General features: G+C 35.7%; 4 protein-coding genes across 10 annotated transcripts in view; 1 reads left to right on the forward strand and 3 right to left on the reverse strand.

The window, feature by feature from the left end:
* Window positions 1–2,508: 2,508 nt before the first annotated feature.
* On the reverse strand, window positions 2,509–3,429 carry LOC107266727 (putative nuclease HARBI1). The gene is made up of 3 exons (XM_015737501.1): window positions 3,375–3,429; window positions 3,257–3,291; window positions 2,509–3,211 (listed from the first exon to the last, which is right to left on the reverse strand). Exons 1-3 carry the CDS (start codon window positions 3,427–3,429, stop codon window positions 2,687–2,689), a joined length of 615 nt encoding a protein of 204 aa, XP_015592987.1. The 3' UTR covers window positions 2,509–2,686.
* On the reverse strand, window positions 2,974–4,644 carry LOC107266733. Its single transcript, XM_015737514.2, has 4 exons — window positions 3,959–4,644; window positions 3,669–3,807; window positions 3,292–3,558; window positions 2,974–3,211 (listed from the first exon to the last, which is right to left on the reverse strand). The coding sequence occupies exons 1-3, from the start codon at window positions 4,153–4,155 to the stop codon at window positions 3,547–3,549; spliced, it is 348 nt and encodes a 115-aa protein (XP_015593000.1). The 5' UTR covers window positions 4,156–4,644; the 3' UTR covers window positions 2,974–3,211; window positions 3,292–3,546.
* Window positions 4,645–7,667: 3,023 nt separating this feature from the next.
* Window positions 7,668–11,727, forward strand: LOC107266763 (acyl-CoA-binding protein homolog). The gene is made up of 3 exons (XM_015737587.2): window positions 7,668–7,858; window positions 9,926–10,040; window positions 11,307–11,727. Exons 1-3 carry the CDS (start codon window positions 7,844–7,846, stop codon window positions 11,444–11,446), a joined length of 270 nt encoding a protein of 89 aa, XP_015593073.1. The 5' UTR covers window positions 7,668–7,843; the 3' UTR covers window positions 11,447–11,727.
* An 893-nt stretch (window positions 11,728–12,620) lies between these two features.
* Window positions 12,621–19,796, reverse strand: part of LOC107266740 (dnaJ homolog subfamily B member 6-B) — a 39,544-nt gene continuing 32,368 nt past the window's right edge. For 6 of the 7 annotated variants that reach the window (XM_015737528.2, XM_015737535.2, XM_025084122.1 and 3 more), the window contains 6 exons: window positions 18,973–19,082; window positions 17,523–17,633; window positions 14,767–14,943; window positions 14,293–14,542; window positions 14,133–14,222; window positions 12,621–14,047 (listed from right to left, as the gene is read on the reverse strand). In XM_015737528.2, the coding sequence (XP_015593014.1) occupies window positions 13,741–14,047; window positions 14,133–14,222; window positions 14,293–14,542; window positions 14,767–14,943; window positions 17,523–17,633; window positions 18,973–19,082 (1,045 nt within the window). In that variant the 3' untranslated portion in view covers window positions 12,621–13,740. The remainder of the gene's footprint in view (window positions 14,048–14,132; window positions 14,223–14,292; window positions 14,543–14,766; window positions 14,944–17,522; window positions 17,634–18,972; window positions 19,083–19,796) is intronic. The other variant, XM_015737574.2, reaches the window with a different exon arrangement.

A 19,796-nucleotide genomic window follows, 5' to 3' on the forward strand; every position in this document is an offset into this window, starting at 1 on the left:
GAAGGTAACGTAGGTTGGTTCTCGAAGATAGTCGTTCCCGTATGTCTGGCTATCGGTGTCGGGTCAAGTTAAAGAAAATTACGTTACAATATATATATATAATTCATTAGAATTTGACAAGGAATGCAACGATATTACTACAGTGCGTTTCATAACGAACACCCTGTATAGACATAGTACTAATAATAAGCGCGAATTTAAACCAGATTCAAATAGATAAATAATGCCGATTCTGTGAATGAAATGGTCACCCGAGAATAAAGAAATAAAAGCGGGAAAACGCCAAAGACTGAGACTTTGCAGATACATCGCATGCCATAGAAAGCGAGATGACGACCCTGCAGCAGAAATTCGTATGGAGAAAGCTGCGTCCACACACATCTGGAAGTGATTGCAGTAAAGCACCCATCCAAGAATGTCCACTTCACCAAAGGGATCGACAATCAAAAACCCTAAAACATTCTTCGCACATGGCGGAAAATCAGCACCAGCGAGTCGTCCTGCACGCTGAGGGTCACATGGTCGGGCTGGCCCTTATTATTGGGCCCACCTACTACACGAACCTTCCTCCTGGGATTTGGGAAGCTCACGTAAGCCATAAGAACCCTCCTGACTGGCCAACACAGGTCCCGCAGAAAGACCTATCTTCGCGACTGGCCATTTGAACGGCACCACCCACATCGGGTTGCGAATTATAACTTAAGGCAAAAATTGTAAGAATACTCCGAACCTAACAATTGTAGAGAAAAGACGTATCCTGTAACAATATACGGAAGTCCGTCTTATATCATAATCCTACAGGGATTTTCGCTTTTCGTTCAAGTATCAAGTCTTCCTTTTTCCTTATCTTTTCCTTATCAAGTCTTCCTGTCTCCTTTCTAATCGTTTTCCTTTCCTTATCGAGAATCTCCACCTAATAATTGATCACTCGCGAGGGAACGCTCGGGCGTTCCAAAGGCGAATTCGAATTCTTGCTCCTTGCAGCAAAACTAATACTCCTGACGCCATTTACATCGGTCGATAACAGCTAGAAGTATATTATAATCCATTGAAATGATATACGTATAGATATATCTCCTATATATGAGAATCGTGAAGCACAGAACACACGGATAGGTATATCCAGTTATAAAATAAAATAGGCTAAAGCCCATCACACACAAAATAACGTAACGACGTAAGACGTAAGCGTAAGGAAACCATCCAATCAGAATCTAGTACTGTTCCCTCCACTTTTCTCCGTAAGACGTAAGCCGTAGTGGCGAAAAATATCGTAAGGATGAAATCGTTACGGCTTACTTCTTACGGACAACCAATCACAAACCTTCTCGCGTTCTCCCTTAAAAGAGCATTGTTTATGCATGAGACGAGTGGCTTTGATGTGCTTTGATATTGAATAAAAGCAGCAATAAGTGATCATAAGCAATATTGTTCAACAATGTATTGTAATACGAATAACGAAAAACTGGATATCATTATAGAAAACGAAATCAGATCAGCGGACGAATTGCTCATCCATCATGTAAGAGGTTATCCACACCTTTATAATCATGAAAATAGGTACAAAAATAAAATTATAGTATGTACAATGACGACACTTTGATAAAAATGCGCAATTCTTTCTTAAGTGTGATTGGCCGTAGCTTACTCCTTACGCGTGTGGTGTGCGATGGTGCTTACTGATTACGGCTTACGGTTACGTCTTACGTCGTTACGTCGTTTTGTGTGTGAAAGCCTTAACTGTGCACCTTCTCGCACGTGCACGCTTCCTTCTCGAACATCCATGGCACGCTTCGAGAAAAATATACATAGGGTGCATTCCACTTAACGCTCGCAACGATCGGAACACCCTCTGTCTCGTTTCACTTAAGGCCGCGGTCGCTGTGAGCAGTCCCTGAAACGTCATCGATGATGTCATCATTGGCGACCGCGATGCGATCGCTTCGCCCACATCAAATAGGTGGGTCTTTGTGGTCGTTTGATGTTTTTGTGCGCCATTTTCAATTCAAATTTATGATGGAGACTGAAAAACTAACGCTGTACGATTCCGAGAGGGACAGATAGATATATTTCGTTCCTTTAATCGTTAATCACTGTTTTATTTTCAAATGTTTAGTTTATTTCTACAGATATTAATTACCTAGGTATTATTAATAGAGATTAATATTATCAGAGGATAATCTCAACTATTAGGGTGTAGTCAGTTTAATTTTATTTTAATTCTTAAACAATATTTTTTAGTTCTTTCCTTTTGTATATGAATACAGAACTTTCTAAAAATCGAGTTTTAGTTTTTTTTTCATGATTAATGATTCCTGTATAAATGGGTCCAAATTAGTTGACGAACTGAATGTTATTCATGTATAAGCAGTGATTCGAAATCACAGTAGTGCAGCGGACGGAAGCTAGACAGATTGATGCATTTGAGCTTCAGTTTATACCTTTTGTAGTATGGAATTCTAACAAACATTTAAAAAAATTAAGCTTATTGGTGAAAAAAAAATTGAATTAATAATAAAATATTTTTATTAGTGTGTTATGGTATTCAAACTCAATACAACAACAATGTACATAAATTTGATTATACAAACTAGGCTTCATTACCCTAGTATCAAGAGACTTGAGCGAGTTCTCACGTCAAGTACAAACTATCCGTACTGGCCCGAGACCACTCGAGATTACTCATTTACTGCTGCAAAGTATTCATGATCAAATTCCTTTTATGTACCCCAGTATTCTGTATTCCTTTATATAAAACATTGTCATCTCTAACATTTTCCTGCACGCATGGAGATATTGTTATAACATTTATTTCATCCCTTCGTAATGTAGAATTGTTGTGAATCACATAACATGCTACGACATACTTTGCCATCAAATCGACTCTTGTCATTGGTAAGCAATGCAACAAGCTTCTTATACGGCCCTTTAATAAACCGATGCACCTTTCTACTGTCACCCTGGCTGCTGAATGGCGGTAGTTGTAATTCTTCTGTCTCTCATTTAAGTGGCCATTATCTCGAAAAGGAGTGAGTAAATGTTGATTCAGTTCATAAGCGGCATCACCCAAAATATGGCTATCTGCAGGAAACTTTTCATCATCGGATAGGTAGTTTGACACTTCAGATAGTCGGAAAACACTTTGGTCATGGACCGAGCCAGGATGTCCAGTGTAGCAATGCGTAATTAAAGTTTTGTGGTCGCACACCAACTGCAAATAAATGCAGACATATACATGTAAATATTTACAACATACTGTATTTGTGATTAACATATTTAGATGATGGTTACCTGCAATTAAATGGAATAAAATCCTTTGCGATGAACATAATCTGCAGAGTTTTCCTTTGGAGCATCAATACGAATATGTGTACCATCAATGGCTCCAAAAGTTTTTGGAAACCCACTACCTTCTTCAAATCCTTGCATCACTTGCACAGCTCTATGACCAGTGGGCCACTCAATGAATCTTGCAGACTGTCTAAACAGAGTATTTGTGACTCTTCGCACAGATTGAAGACCAGTAGCTCTTCCAACATTAACCAATCACAAACAGATCTGCAAGAGATTCGTTGAAAAATATAACTTGTATTTCAATGTAGACATAAAATGAAAATAAGAGCACTGATAATTAATTTACATTGTTATTTCATAAACCTGTCAAGTACCTGTACGAGTCCATAGTAGCCATTTTCCAGAGGACTATCATTAACTGCTGGTGAGAAGCAATAGTTGGACAGCCTTTTATTTTCCTGGTTATCTTTTCCAATGATGCTGAGAAGGTATTCAAATGTAGCCTTTGACATTCTGCAAATAGAGGAAAAGTGTAAATACATCAATTTTTTTATTTCAAAAGTGTAAAACGCGATTGAAAATAAAATGCATTCAACGCAAAAACAGTGACATTATCATTCAAATTTGGATAAAGCAAGATTTACTATCATTAATGCTCACTAACCTAAAATGACTTTTTAACTCGTGGTCCATGTAACTGTGGACAACATCACCGTAACCTTTAATTCGTGGACGAAGTTTTCGTTTTCCTCGTTGCTGCAGAGCGGCTTCCCACTCGTCATCTGAGCTTGATGAACTCTCAGAAACATAATTCCGTTCACGCATTAGCCTTATACACATATTCTCTACAATACCAGTCATCTTTGTATCGTTCACAAGTCCGATAAGTCGTTCCACTTAAGTTTTCGACCACGACGTCCACAACAGTCCACAAGCTAGTGGAACACGAAATCTTACGGTCGTGGGCGCGAGCATTGCGAGCGTTAAGTGGAACGCACCAATGTAGTGGTAACAGTAAAGTTCGAGCAACAGAGAAGAGGGGCAAAATCGCTCCTTGGCACTCAAACGGTTAAAATAGATGGTCAATATGATGTTTAACTGTTGAATTCGAATGTGGAATCGGCGACAAAAGACTGAGCTTAGATCTTTTCTTGAGTTGAATTTTTAGAGAACAATTTGACTGGACTGGACTCATGACTGCTAACCCGAAAGTGATTCTGGATCAAACTGATCTTCCTATTGTTAGATGATTTCGTGAAGACGTAGGCACAAAAAGTAGCACTTTTTATGCATTCGTTACAGAATAGTACTTTGCGATACGAGTAAACTTTGTTCTCGCGCGCTGTCCTGAAATGCATTCACTTTGGAAGTCTTCCTTGCTCTTCTTATGGCTGCCTCCTCCAATGAAGAGATGCTCCAGTCACTTTGGAGGCACGAAAAGTAGTGTTTTTCATGCATGAGTTACATAATAGTACTTTGCGATACGAATGCGAGAAAGCGAACTTTATTGGCAGGCGGTGAAGTTTGTCATACTCGCCGCACTCGTAAAACAAGCAGCACTCGCCTTCGGTTCGTGCCGTTGTGTTTCTCGTGTACGGTGTGCGACCAACTTCACGGCCTGCCTATGAAGTTCGCTATCTCGCACTCGTATCGCAAAGTACTATTAATTGACCTATGATTAACTGTTACGCCTTGATAACTAGGTGGGCTTTACCCTCTATTTCTTGACCTTCCGTTCGTCTTTTGTAACCTCTTCCTTGTACCATAGCTTTTCGGGTCGTGACCACTGTTAGCGCCACTGTTAGACCATAGCGCGTGACCACTGTTTTGTTTTAATTACTATAATTTCATAAGACGCATACATATATCTTACAAGGAAACCCCCCCAACCCGACCCCACCGATTTCAATAATTTTTTGATATGTTGTAGTACTCGACAAAATAAGAGACACGTATTTTTTTTTGTGTGCTGACATCCACTTTAAAGGGGTGAAAACGACCCCTGAAATTCACCCCCGAAAATCGTTTTTTCATCATATCTCGACTTCTAATTAATATTTTTTAATAAAACCAAGTGGAAAATATTTGTCATAAGAAGTCGAAGATATGAGGTTTGTTAATGACCCAAGGGGTTGCAACCCTTATTTTATATTTTGAAAAAACTATATTTTTTATGCTCTTTTTCTGCATAAAAACCGGGGTATGCGCTCAAAAAAATAAAGAAAAGCGTTTCCGTTAACTCCATCAAATATTTCAGTTGGGGTGTTTCAGGATTTTTCAAAGGGATAAAAACCACCCCTAAATTTTACCCCCGAAAATTGTTTTTTATCATATGTCAGATTCTAATTGATATTTTTTAATAAAACCAAGTGGAAAATATTTGTCATAAGAAGTCGAAGATATGAGGTTTGTTAATGACCCAAGGGGTTGCAACCCTTATTTTATATTTTGAAAAAACTATATTTTTTATGCTTTTTTTCTTTATATAAACCAGGGTATGTACTCAATATTTATTAATATTTTTTAATCAAACTATGATTAAAAATTATTTTTATAAGATTTATTTCTTTTTCTTCTCTTTTTATAATTAATTGTAAGTCACAGTATTTTATTCTTCAAAGTGTTGACAATAATGATTATCTTCAAAAAAGTGCTTAAAACATAAAGACTTCATTGCACTTGCACCTCCTTCAACTGCTAATGTTCTTCCAGAATGCATTTCTAATTGGAACCCACTCTGATCTGAATTATATAAATTTTCAATTCCAATTGATGATATAGAAGATTTCACATCAGCAACAAACATATCAGCCTAATAAAATACTGTAACTTACAATTGATTATAAAAGGAGAAGAAAAAGAAATAAATCTTATAAAAATAATTTTTAATCATAGTTCCATTAAAAAATATTAATAAATATTGAGTACATACCCTGGTTTATATAAAGAAAAAAAGCATAAAAAATATAGTTTTTTCAAAATATAAAATAAGGGTTGCAACCCCTTGGGTCATAAACACACCTCACATCTTCGACTTCTTATGACAAATATTTTCCACTTGGTTTTATTAAAAAATATCAAATAGAATCTGACATATGATAAAAAACAATTTTCGGGGGTAAAATTTAGGCGTGGTTTTTATCCCTTTGAAAAATCCTGAAACACCCCAACTGAAATATTTGATGGAGTTAACGGAAACGCTTTTCTTTATTATTTTGAGCCCATACCCCGGTTTTTATGCAGAAAAAAAGCAGAAAAAATATAGTTTTTTCAAAATATAAAATAAGGGCTGCAACCCCTTGGGTCATAAACACACCTCATATCTTCGACTTCTTATGACAAATATTTTCCACTTGGTTTTATTAAAAAATATTAATTAGAAGTCGAGATATGATGAAAAAACGATTTTCGGGGGTGAATTTCAGGGGTCGTTTTCACCCCTTTAAAGTGGATGTCAGCACACACAAAAAAATACGTGTCTCTTATTTTGTCGAGTACTACAACATATCAAAAAATTATTGAAATCGGTGGGGTCGGGTTGGGGGGGTTTCCTTGTTAGTGTTATTGGCCGAGTGTAAGCAGGTCTTGCGGGCTGACTCGCAACGTCATCTACGCTCCGTTTAACCGCGCTCTGATTGGTCGCATTACTGCAACTTCAACCTTGATTATCTCGAAATTTTGATATATGAAATAAAAAATGAAAATATAAGTATTCATTAGAATTTGACAAGGAATGCAACGATGTTACTACAGTGCGTTTCATAACGAACACCCTGTATATGTATAGGTGGCGCCAAGCTAACCTTACATTACAGGATCAAGTCCATCTTAGGTGTCCATGACCACGTTCACACGACAGTCTTATACCGGTTTAATTAAATACTGATTTAAAGGTTTTGACTAATCCCAAATATTCCTTACAAATAGACATGTTTATTATTTGTCTATTAACTAAACCGGTTTAAGAACGTCGTGTAAACGGAGTTCATGACACCCAGGCTAGCGCGTCACCATATCCTATAAAATGCCCCATCTATTTACTTCTTCAGTCAACGCATGTACCATCGGTTGCCTGCACAAGGCGCCAGATTCGACAGAGTCTCTTAATTTCAAATATACAGATTAAAAGGAACGTCGTTTTGTGACATATTATTCCTGTAGTCATATTTACGTGACAGTAAGTGAAGACAATATTAAATAATTTTAAAAATTACTGCATCCACTGAAAAAGTTCTACATTTGCAATTCGTATGCATAAAGATTGTATTTCAGTTAGATAATGTTGTTTAGTGTTATAAGTATTCAACAGATGGCAGCATTGCAGAATTGTCCAACCTGTTCTGTTATCTTGCATGTCACCTTCAAGTTCAAAGTCTCCTAGGGAATTCCATTCGGGGCTCATGTTATATCGTTATTTCTGACCAGTTCTGACTACTGCTTAGTGACGATGGACGCTGCTTAATCTCTCTGTAGAATTGTGTATCTTCCATCAAAAGAGCAGTCTTTTGGTATTTAAAGAATTTGAATTACTAAATAATCCGACGGCAATATGTCGCTGGACGAGGTGAGTACGATAATTAATCGATTACTTCATTTTCTTTGTATTTTCAATTCACCAATATACTTGAAACTACCTTCAATATGTGGCATTGCAATATTATTGTTGTAAAATTAATAGAAAGTTTATTCTATAGGATATGATTATTTAGCTTTCATTATAGTTTATTGTATGTACAACAATTTTGAGATTTTTATATTATAAAATCATTTTTGGCTACTGCTGTAATAAACAATTACTATCATTGTTATTGACCTCTAACACTGATTATGGGAAACAGGTTAAATAACTTGTTATGTAACAATTTATCTATTGGATTTTTTTTTTCAATTCTCATTGCCTTTAGTATAATGACGTAAATACTTTTTATGTTACGAAATACATGTTTTTTTAAATTATAATTTACATTCCTTTGGCCCAGAACTAATAATCATGCATTGATATTGAAATGTATTTTTGTTATTAAGTCGATAAAATTATTTGAGGTTAGGTTAATAAAAAAGCGTGTTAGTGCTTGTTCTAATAATTCCTGTCACGGTTAACCTTTTGTCGTTATTCGATAATTAATAAATACTTTGTTTACATTCCTGTAGATCAATTTATAACGTAACTAAATTAAAAGAATATTTTTTCTTTTGAAAATATATAGCTTTATACATATATTTATAAGTTTCAAAAATTCCATATTCTCATGACATAGGTATAATTCCGAAATTTGAAAACATTCTACAACGATCATTGTGTTCTTGTTTATCTGCATAACATAATGAAGTGAGACACAACAATGCATGGAGTATTGACCGTAAATTTCAGAACGTTAGGTAAATGTACCGGTATGTGGTAACTGTACCATTTTTGGCCACATTTGACATAGCTTTCATTAATTTTTGCTACTATCAGTCTATTCAAGTTTTCAATTAATTACGAAAACAGACATTTTTAACGAAACTTTATTACTTAAGGTAATATGGTAGAGTTTGGCTGAAGTCAAATCAATAGACATATATAATTTGTTAAGTTTCAAACAAATAGAAAAATACCTTAAAAATATAATTTTTATTAAAATAATAATTATTTCGATTTCCATTAATAAATCATACTTAATGCTTACTGAACGCCGAAATCTGCACCATAATTTTTTCTCTAGCGCTTACGGGTGGAGATAAGAACACGCGAAAGACAGAGACAGCCGCCGCATGCGTTTTGTTTAACAGCAATTTCTCAATAAGTATACGGTAAATGATGTTCATTTTTTCTAGTAAACGCCTCAGATATCAAGCTATCTGGAAATATACCTATTCTAATGCATAGGTTAACTCGTTACTTTTTGCGAAAGCTAAGGACATTTGACTAAATACAACAATTTTTGCCCAACTTTAATAATTAATATATCTTTAACTAAACGGTAAACAAATTTTGTTTTGAGCCAGCATACGCAACTGATTAAGCTCTTTCTATTAAGGCATTAAAAAATATAGGGTCAACTTTCGAGCATAATTCTACCATACTACCTAAATTGTTAAAAAATTATATTCCGCTGATTAAAATAGCTTTGTCCCATTTGTGGCCATTGCCTTAACTTATAGGTAACGAGTAGGGCCAACAAATGGGTCAATTTGATGGACACATTCGGTACTAAGATGTTAAAAAAAAGATACATTTGTCCTATCCAGAAATGTGACCCAGAAAACACTGGCAAACACACAATTTTACATAACATATTTATCAGATATAAGTTACATGCGAGCTATTAATTCCTATTCAAATATGTAACGCGATAGATTAATCTTTGTAATGAGAAGATAATATCGAATTTACATAATACAAATAAATGTAACCTGTTAAACATTTGATTAGGAATTAATAGCTTGCATATAATTTACATCTATTAAATATATTATTATACATAAAATGTTTTGTGTGCTTGGAGGTAGCTACAAGCAATAGTTTACTTTTTACCGCATACAATTACTAGGTAATTGCATAATAATATTTACAGATATGCAATATTAAATGAATGTACGAAAATCGATGGATATACTTGCGGCTAGAATTTTGGAATGATAATTTCAGAAATTTAATCAAGCCGCTGAGGAGGTTAAGCAATTGGTGACGCAGCCATCCGATGCAGACCTTCTCGAAGTTTATGCACTTTTCAAACAAGCCACTGTGGGCGACAATAATACAAGTAAGTGTCTGTACAATCAGACAATACACTTTGTCTATAACAACATAACCTACATAAAGTTGCATACATCTTAGAAATCTGATTATTCGCACGAAGTATAAATCTTAATTGTTCTTTTACATTAAATCAATCATATACATGCATATCCATCATTTTAACAAATCGCGTCACTTCATTTTATACAAGAATACGCAGACTTGTTTAAGTCTGAACGGTAAAGTATTTTGTCAGTTATTTAAAATTTGAAATCGTCCAACTAGTAGAATGGGGAGTTCATAGTAGTACGTTAGGAAATGAGCTGCTAGTACTGCGAGTATGGTCGAGTCTCACTCTATTGCGTGCGGATGAACAATACAAAACGATACTCTACTCGCAATAAATTTACGGAACATATTCTAATATTTACAATGTTATCTTGAATCGGTATTGTATATGTAGCCATCTGGTCACGTGTAATACTAAACTTTCAACAATTGATATTCTCCAATTTGATGTTGACAGGCAATGGATTACATGTGTAATTTCTCAGTTAGAATTTATTCACATTGAATCGCTATAGGAAGTTCGCATTTTATGTAAGTCTTGACGTTGATTCCGAATTTAATTGTTTTCTCCACATTCAACCTTTAGCTCAAATCTCCATATACATTGTAGATTCTTAAAATTCATATGATTATGCGCTTTTTATCCTTATTCATTTTTCGTTTATATCATTATTGATAACCTCAATTCAATGACAGTCTTTTTATTCAGTGTTGTTTGTTACCATTTTTTACAATTATACAGGGTTATTCGGGCTAAACGCCACAGTTAAAATTAGCCTGCTCATTTGATTTCCATGGGAGAAAAACCCTGTATACATAACTATTCTCACAGATTCATACGAAATTAAAGATAATCTCCGTTAAAGGCTATTGGTTTTATTACAATAGCCATCTACTTTTATGAAATACAGAAATCGAGGTTAAAAATATAATCAAAGAATTATCTTTCATGCTTTGACTATTTAAAGTTGACAATTTAGTATGAAGGTGCTTTCCTAGGTCAGTCGCGTCAGTCGGAAAATTTAAAAAATCTTCTTTCTCATTGATGGAAATCGTTCCTTGTGAGGCATTCGATCAATGATAATTCTGATGTTTGAAACTGACAATTCGTAGAATTACCCTGGGAGAACTTCCTAAAGGTTACACTAAGATTTTGAGCGAATCTTAAAATGTAGATATATTTTTGGCCACTTCAAAAAAATAATTGATTTATCTCTTTTAGCACGACCTGGCATGTTGGATTTTAAAGGCAAGGCCAAATGGGACGCCTGGGAAGGTAAGAAAGGACTGAGTCAGGATGCAGCTAAAGAACAATACATTACAAAAGTGGCGACATTGGTTGCATCAATCGGCAAAAAGTAGAATTATATTTACACTCCAGGATGCATTTATGCAATGCAATATTTCTGCTTGTTCAAAAAATTTAAGCACAAAATGACAACCGACGTATCCAAAACGGTTTTAAAAAAAATGAAAAATATAACTTCCATAGGCACTGGCCTTCTTTTTGTGATTCATTCATAACGTATATCTTATATGAAATATGTATTTTATTAAACAAGCCACTATACCGCTGTATTTTCTTTAATCTACCTTTGTATCAATTTTCGGGAGCAAATACAAATTCAAAATAGTTAATTGTGCATCATACGAGTTCATTATTGTATCTTAAGAATAATCTTGTAATTACCAAGGCTAGATCCTCATACTGGCGCCAGCGCTCGGACTCAGTACATTGATTGTTGAATATACCAGGTTATGGGAGAAAAATGATCATTTTTCACCAACCAAAATCGTACGTCCGAGCGCTGGAGTCTGTCTGAGGATCCAACCTGAGACTTTCTTACACATACTCAATAATATTATTTGTATCGTGCACCTCATATGGGCATCATCAATATGGATGCTTTACCTTCTGAGAATTGTTTATCTTCTCCACATGCACATATTCCTCCTATCACTGGTATGTATGATCCTTATACGAATGTTTTATCTAGGAATTTGATAAAGTGTACGAAAAATCTTATCTTGAACTTTCCCCGGATAATTATGAATGTAAAATCGTAAGCGACAATACCAAATTTAATCAGTGCAAGAATCCTAGATACTCTTCAAAAATCATAGTGCAATTCATATTCAAAGTATCGATGAAAATGAAGATAAGTACATATCTCGAACTCAGGATCTTATTTTACCAATAAAATATCAGTTTGTCTGTATAGTTCAGTTGCGAACAACTGAAACTATAGGTCAGCACTCTTGTAAATATTATGAGCAGATACATAAGAATAACAATTTTTATATCACAAGTCTAAACTAAAATTGACTATGAATTTTATATTCACACCAATTGATATTCACAGGTTACTAACGATACGTACGGCTTGATATTTCAAATTTGTTAACAATAATAATTTCTGAAGTTACCATCTAGAGCTTTGTCCATTTTGTTTTCTTAATCTTTCGTACATTTCAAAAACTGGAATTTGACGTAGTGGACTGACTAGACAAAGGTAAAGATTTCGAATAAACGAAATAATTTAGTGAATAGTAATAATGTATTTGTTTTTAGCTTAACAGTTTTCATCCTTATCATTATATACACATACGTAATGAATTAATTTCTTAAGGAGAACATACAGTAGAGGGATAAAACGTTAAGGTACGAGCAATGACCATTGGCTCGGTCGAATCGTACGCACATAATGGCGAGATATGCATCCTTAACGAAATTAATTAATAATAATTTAAGTGGTCGCTTATCGCAATATTACTATAATTAGGATGGTTGTTAGAATGTATGCACTTAATATTCTAAGTGTATGGTGCGAGCATGCAACGTATGCGTATTCCAAGAGTCGCAATTTGGCGTCCCTGTATATTTTTAATTTTCCTTTATGTTCCTCTTTCTCTCCCCCACCCACCTACATTCCCGGTAACTCAGAAATTTGCCATCTTGAAAAATCTCAAAACCTTCTAAAGAAGTTCGTTTTATTTTCAAATTGAAAAAAATATGGCTACGAATTATGTTACAAATTTTTTCAAACACACTTTCGTTGGCTTTTTTTCATGTCAAGTTACTTCATTAACGCACAAGATACTCGACTGGCGTCTGTGACGAATAAAGGAACATAACCGCAGCGATTCATTCATCCCTATAATCCCTGTTAAGTCATGTACATTTTCAGTACTACCCAAGGTACAAGAGTATCCAAGAGCTCTAACGTGTACACCATGAATTATTAGAATAAAAAGAAATGCCCGTCAATTGATCGATCAAATTAAACGTGACGCGATAATCGCAGATTGCTCGGAACTTTTTACAAACACAGTTTAAAGGCTTCGATAAGCTTTTTTTTGTTCGAAGAAACGGACCACGTCTGTTATTTTTTGTCAAACGAAACTAAAAAGTATTTAAAAAAAATGTAATTTCGCCCAGTGTCATCTCGAAAATAAAGACTTCACCCAATTAGTGACTTTAGAGAAAGATTAGAAAATTACCGTAATACGTTTCAATAGATGAAATGAGCGTGCGGGGTCTAGAATCTTTGTAGAATTTTCGTTAATTGGTCCGTCGCAGGTGATTCTTCACGATCGATAAGATTTTGTTTCAATTCAAAAAGAAAAAAGAAAAAAAACGGCAGCAAGCACTAAGCTTACTTCCGCTTACTCTTCTCGTGTTTCGTGGCTACGTGTGATGTAGGATGTGCACGTATCCTGGTTAAGTAGTCGCTATGGTTGAATGGTTTTGAACCATGAGTGGTGTGGCTCGCGTGGCTGGGATGATTGGTATGGCTAGTATGGTTGCTATGTCCAAGATGGCTAGTGTGATTACCATGGCCTCCATGGCTACCATGGGTTCCGTGCGTAGTGTGAGTACCATAGCTACCATGATTACCATGACTCGCATGGGTACCAGTGCTGTCAACCTTGTCCTGGCGGCTGGTGGAGGCCTCAGAAAATCTGATGAAATACAGAAGTCGCTCAAGGAAAGTCGAATGGAAATCCTGATGTAGGTTATATTATTGAAGAAGTGTTTTACGCGTACGTTATCGACTGGGGCACACCGTTCACTGTCATGGACTGCAACACGTCATTCTCGTAGGACATAATGGTCTCCTTGCCGTTTTCGTAGACTCTGTAAGTAAAATAATAATAACTAATGTTGCAGTCGATCTTAAACTGTAATGAATATACTATAAACCTACTTTTTAGTAGTAATTTTCTTGCCGTTGATGAATCTCGTAGATGTTCTTGTTCTTGTAACCGGTGCTCCCCCACTAGGAGCTGAGAAATTGCTGCTGAAAGTGTTGAACGAAGTGAAGTTACCTATGCTACGACCAAGCAGGTCCTCCAAACCGAAACCTATACCAAGTGGACTGAAGAATGGCGTACTCAGAGTGTTACTTGGATGGCTGTGTCTGTTCACGCCATAACGACTACCACTTCCAGGAAAACCTAAAAGAATAAAATCGTTATAACTTTAATATCAAGTAAGGTAACATTGAAAACTTAAAACTTATGAAAATACAATGTTACATCATTCTATACAGCGAGTTCAAGATTGAAAAGTCTGCCACTTGATCGAGATATGATTTTCTTAACCCCAATAATTATATGATACATGTGCGGTGCACATAAAATGATCAAACAAAAACCTTTACAATTAATTTCTCACTAACCACCAAAGAGATCTTCGAAATGCGTTCCGCCAAAAAACTCCCTGAAAACTTCCTCAGGATCCCTGAAGACAAAGGATCCACCGAACTGAGCATGGAAATCATCCTCGTGGCGACGCTTGCTACCGGGCATGTGAAGACCTTCTTTGCCATGTTGATCGTAAACTCGTCTCTTTTTTTCTGAAAAAGAAATCAAAAAGTCTCGGTCAATATTAAATGCGTTGATACTTTTGTTTAAGATATCATATGCAAAATTTGTTTCCAAATTAAAAAAAGCAGACTCCTCGTGTTAGTCCTGATATTATCAGACGGTGGTTGATTTCCGGAGCGAATGACTGATTCAGTTGTGAGAATTAAGCAGTAGGACAATTAGGTTATTTTAGGGTTATCAACCTTTACACTGCCGCAATTTGTTTTTTAAACGATATCGATACTTTTCGAAATACGTATTTAATGTGTCATTAGGGATTGAGAATGCATAAAGTTCGAATACCACTTTCGAGATCGTTATATAGGCTTCTAAGGACTTTTTCGACATTTTAAAACTTTTTCCGGTGTTATCGGTGATTTGAGGTCGCTGTTAACAAATAAAAATTAAATGTCATGATTCAAAATTTAAAAAATTTAATCTGTCATGTAATTTTGAAAATTTTTCATTCAATTCGTTTTCAATGACCAAAAGCCCTCTGGTACTATTTTTTCAAAAGTTTTAATGTGAAAATCCGCCTTCTTGGATCAGGTACTAAGAATTTAAAATTTATTTACGTCATATTCGTATTCAGCAGCCCTAAAGATCCCTGACAGCACTTCGACCGTTACACTATTGCTCGCAGTATGAAGAAAATATTGAAGCGTGTATGTATATGTATATACAATCTGTTCAATAAGAAAGGAATCGCGATTTTTCAAAAACTATAAGAGATATTTAATTCCGACTTTTTTTTGTTTGAAAGTACATTAAAAATGGTAAGGCGCATTTGAATTAGTAAACAGTGAAATCACCGGTACTGTCAATAACAACCTGGCAACGTCTGCGTATATTTTCAACGAGTTTTTCCGCGTAAGAGGAGGAAAGAGAACGCCACATTTTACGAATGATTCACGAGAGCTGCCCCAATGTAAATACAGGCTGCTTTCCATCAAGTTTAGCCTTCATAATATCCCACATATTTTCGATTGGGTTGATGTCAGAAGATTGAGAGCGCCAATCATTCGTAATGATGCCATTTTCCTCCTTCGAGGCTTTGCAGCGTTTGCTACGGTGTTTCGGATCATTGGGTATGTTCAGCAGAAACACCACTGAGGGAGCAAGTACATTTGATTGGTCATTTGATCGTTAATCTTGAAACAGTTGTGAGATTTGACAACTCAAATGTATTTGCTCCCTCAGCGTGTTTCTGCTGAACATACCAATTGTCCTCTTGTAAACCCAATCATCGAAATTCGGCCAAAACATCTTGTTTGCTGATTTAATGAAACCTTGCGTGTAAATTTTGATCATTTGTTCTGCATTTAAATTCTCATAAGAGCTCCAAGCAGCCAAATCCACGCTTCGAGAAGCATCCCCAGACTTTCAATTTTATTGGATGTTTAACAGTGCGCTGGATCAAAGGATCACCACAGATGGACCAAGCACACTTCGCTCGAACCCATGCCTAGAAAATCGCTTCATCTGAAAAAAATTATTTTCGACCAATCGCGATCATTGTTTCCAATGGCCACCTCTTGCGTTTTTCTTTGTGGGCTTCCGACAGAAATGGTTTCGAGCTCGTAGATTGGTATGAAATATTCGCCTCCTGTAAGCGCTGCCTAATAGTGTCGATGCTGACGTCCAGTCCCTTCCTAGCTAGTTTGGCCTTGGCTTCGGGCAGTCGAAGCGTAAGGTTACGCTCGAAGAGCTGAACGATTGCTTTGTCCTGCTTGCTCGTGGTCGCTCGCGTTTTCCCTCGATTGGGCTGCTCTTCAACGTTTTTCCATAATTCGTATTGCGTCGCCCACTTTTGAAAAAACTTTTTAGACTTTTTAATGTACTTGGCGGCGGTATAATGTTGATCCTTTTGAGTGTGTGCAAAGGAAAACCGCTTCAAATCGCTTCGCGTACGCGACGCTCATCTCGGCAAACGTCCGCGCTTCTCGACGTTTCGAACGATACTGAAACGAATTTGTGGTGACGTCGTCGCCTATTGATTGAAAAGTGCGCCGAAAAAAGTTCAGACGAATATCTTTCATTTTTCGGTATAAATAGCCAATTCGTTTCTTGTTCAACAGACTGTATACAGACTTCCAGCAGTTTAAAGATTAATATTTGACCATTCATTTCGTCTTGCGGGGAGCAAAGTTAAAAACTTGAAATTATTAGAGCAACGAGAATAAATTATGAAAATATAATAAAACTAGGTAAAAGCAGCATTCCATCGGGCAAAATAACATAAAGAAAGGGCCACGGCTGAGCATAAACCGAAGGGTTTTCAATTTAAACTGTAGAAACCGATTGAGACCATCCGTCATTGAGACTACACAATCTCTTTGAATGATTGTAGTAGCAGCGTCTGGCAATTTACAGATGTCAAATTGAAATTTCTTAAATTACAACAATGTCGTGGACTCGGGACACATCAATCAAGAGACTCGGTCGAATCTCGCCAATTATAGGTTAGTCCTTCCTAGTGGTAACGTCCTCAAAGAAAACTCTTTTCACATGACTGCAAACTGGCGAACACTCTGAATAGGTGCTTTTTTTGTGTGTTAATTTTTGGTACCAAAATATCGTTGGAAGGGAGAATCAAAGAAACTCCGGAAGGTGAATCCACGTCCTGGCCTTGAAGACGCCTTCTGATACAATCGCTGGTCGTAGGTTCTTCTCTTAGTATCTGCATCGACAGAGAAATCTCACAACAAACCAGAAACCAGACATTTTTTAAAGGTTCCGTTAAGCGTCTCTTTGGAATAATATATAATGTAACTGAGCTCATCGGATCCTCAGAAGTATTCCGCTTCATAAAGTTACAGCATAGTTCCCCAAAAACAAAATAATAAAAAAATTCAGCCCCAACAACATAATACACGGAAGATATAATGTTTCTCAAAATGTCTACAACAAAATAAAATTCTACTTCTTCCTAAAACGAGAGAAACCTAAAATTCTACATGATTGTAATACTTAGTTTCTGTAAACTCGTATTTCTATGCACTTTACTGGTAGTATTATGACAAAAAACCATACATGGAATCCATGTTTGCGAAGAAAAATCGTTATGGTAACAATAGAAGGTGCTTTCGTAATTTAAGTTCGCACGTATAAGTGCTCAAAAAAACTAAATATACAAGCTAATATTATGCGCATTAATTTTAAGTAATTGCAATATTCTGGAACACTTATTATTATCAACGTTGCAATAAAATATTTTCTCACTCACATCCTTATTTATCACAATTAAAAGAAACTCCTTTAATCCATCCATATAAATATTTGAAAATAGACACAACTAATAATTTGTCAAACGAAACTGGCACAAAGTAGTACTTTCTTTGGTTGATCTCATATAGTTTTAACACACAGTTTCATGCTCAATCGAGTAAGAAAATATTCTCAAAGAAAATAATTATACATGATGCGAAGAGTATTCTAAGCTAAAATATTGGCCCATAATTATATTTTCCTTATACATGCTTGTTTCGACTGCAAAATTCTAATATCCATGAACAAAATAATGAGAAATAAATCTTTACCTCTGCTATACATATACTTCACCAGAAATAAGGAAATTAATCTGATCATCTCGACTTAGTAATATTGTTGCAGTGAGTCTTTGCACTAGTGAAGTCTCTCACATTCAGAACTTTTATTATAATTTATTAAATTTACAGCTCAATGTAGAGTTTCATGATTGTTCCTCTGCCAGCTTACTTACAACTGAATAGAATCACTTTACGGAACAGATGCACTTCTTTTTGAATTTTACTAAGCAACTGAACGGTTGTATCGTAGCTGTCTTCATCCTTTGTAAACATGCAAAAATATCAAATTTCGCATGGTTTAAATTTACGAAAGCACCATCTAAAAGTAAATACCCGAAAGGAAGCTCGTGCCAAGCGTGTCGAATGTGTGTAAAGCATGGCAGTCGTTACTCTTTTTTTACTCTTTTTTTAGGTTAAGGTACGAACAAAAATTATCATCGAAAGTGAACTAGCAGTCGTCACATAAATTACCATCGATTAAGACTTCGTACGCCTCGGAGATTTCCTTAAACTTCTTATTTGCTTCGTCCAAGTTGTCAGGATTTTTGTCAGGATGCCATTTTAATGCTAATTTTCTGTATCTGAAAAGCAAAAAATATATCTATTACTGTCATATTACATAGATCCGATTAGTAACAATGTATTAATTAAGGTCAGTAAATTTTCTCATAATCAATTAATTATAACGCTGAAATTAATTATAATGAACAAAAATCGAATTTCATTGTTGCTTTCTCATATTCGAATTGTTAAAGGAAAATGGAACGGCCTATTTGCATGGGTGAGTTGTAACAGTTTATTTTTGTATCACAAAAATATCTTCACAGAAAGCATTGTAGATTACCTTACTACACAAAATTAAAGCCTTCCAATGAAAAATCTTTCCATGCGGAACCGGAATAATTATTTCTTAGAAAACATATAAAATATAACTGATCTGTCATGGCGCCCCAACAATACCTTTGCAATTCCTTATCCAACACTTATTGCACTGTTGCACAGAATCACGGGTGAAAATAAAAGAAGGGGGACACGCAGAGAAAGTTTTACATCTATCAACTTTACACCATATCTCGTCTAACCAATTACAACATTTTTGGCAGCAACGTTTCTCGCTTCCAGCTTCGTCCGTTTGACAACTCACCCATGAAAACAGCTTGATCAATTTTCTCTTAAGTGTATCTAAATAATTGAGTCTGATATATTTAAAGTAATCCTTTCGGCACAGGATCATCTAATTATTGTGATAACTAAACAGCAACCTCTCTCTCTCTCTCTCTCTCTCTCTCTCTCTC

Source organism: Cephus cinctus, unplaced genomic scaffold (assembly GCF_000341935.2).
Source record: "Cephus cinctus unplaced genomic scaffold, Ccin1 Ccin1_scaffold0024, whole genome shotgun sequence".
NCBI classification, from domain to species: Eukaryota; Metazoa; Arthropoda; class Insecta; order Hymenoptera; family Cephidae; genus Cephus; species Cephus cinctus.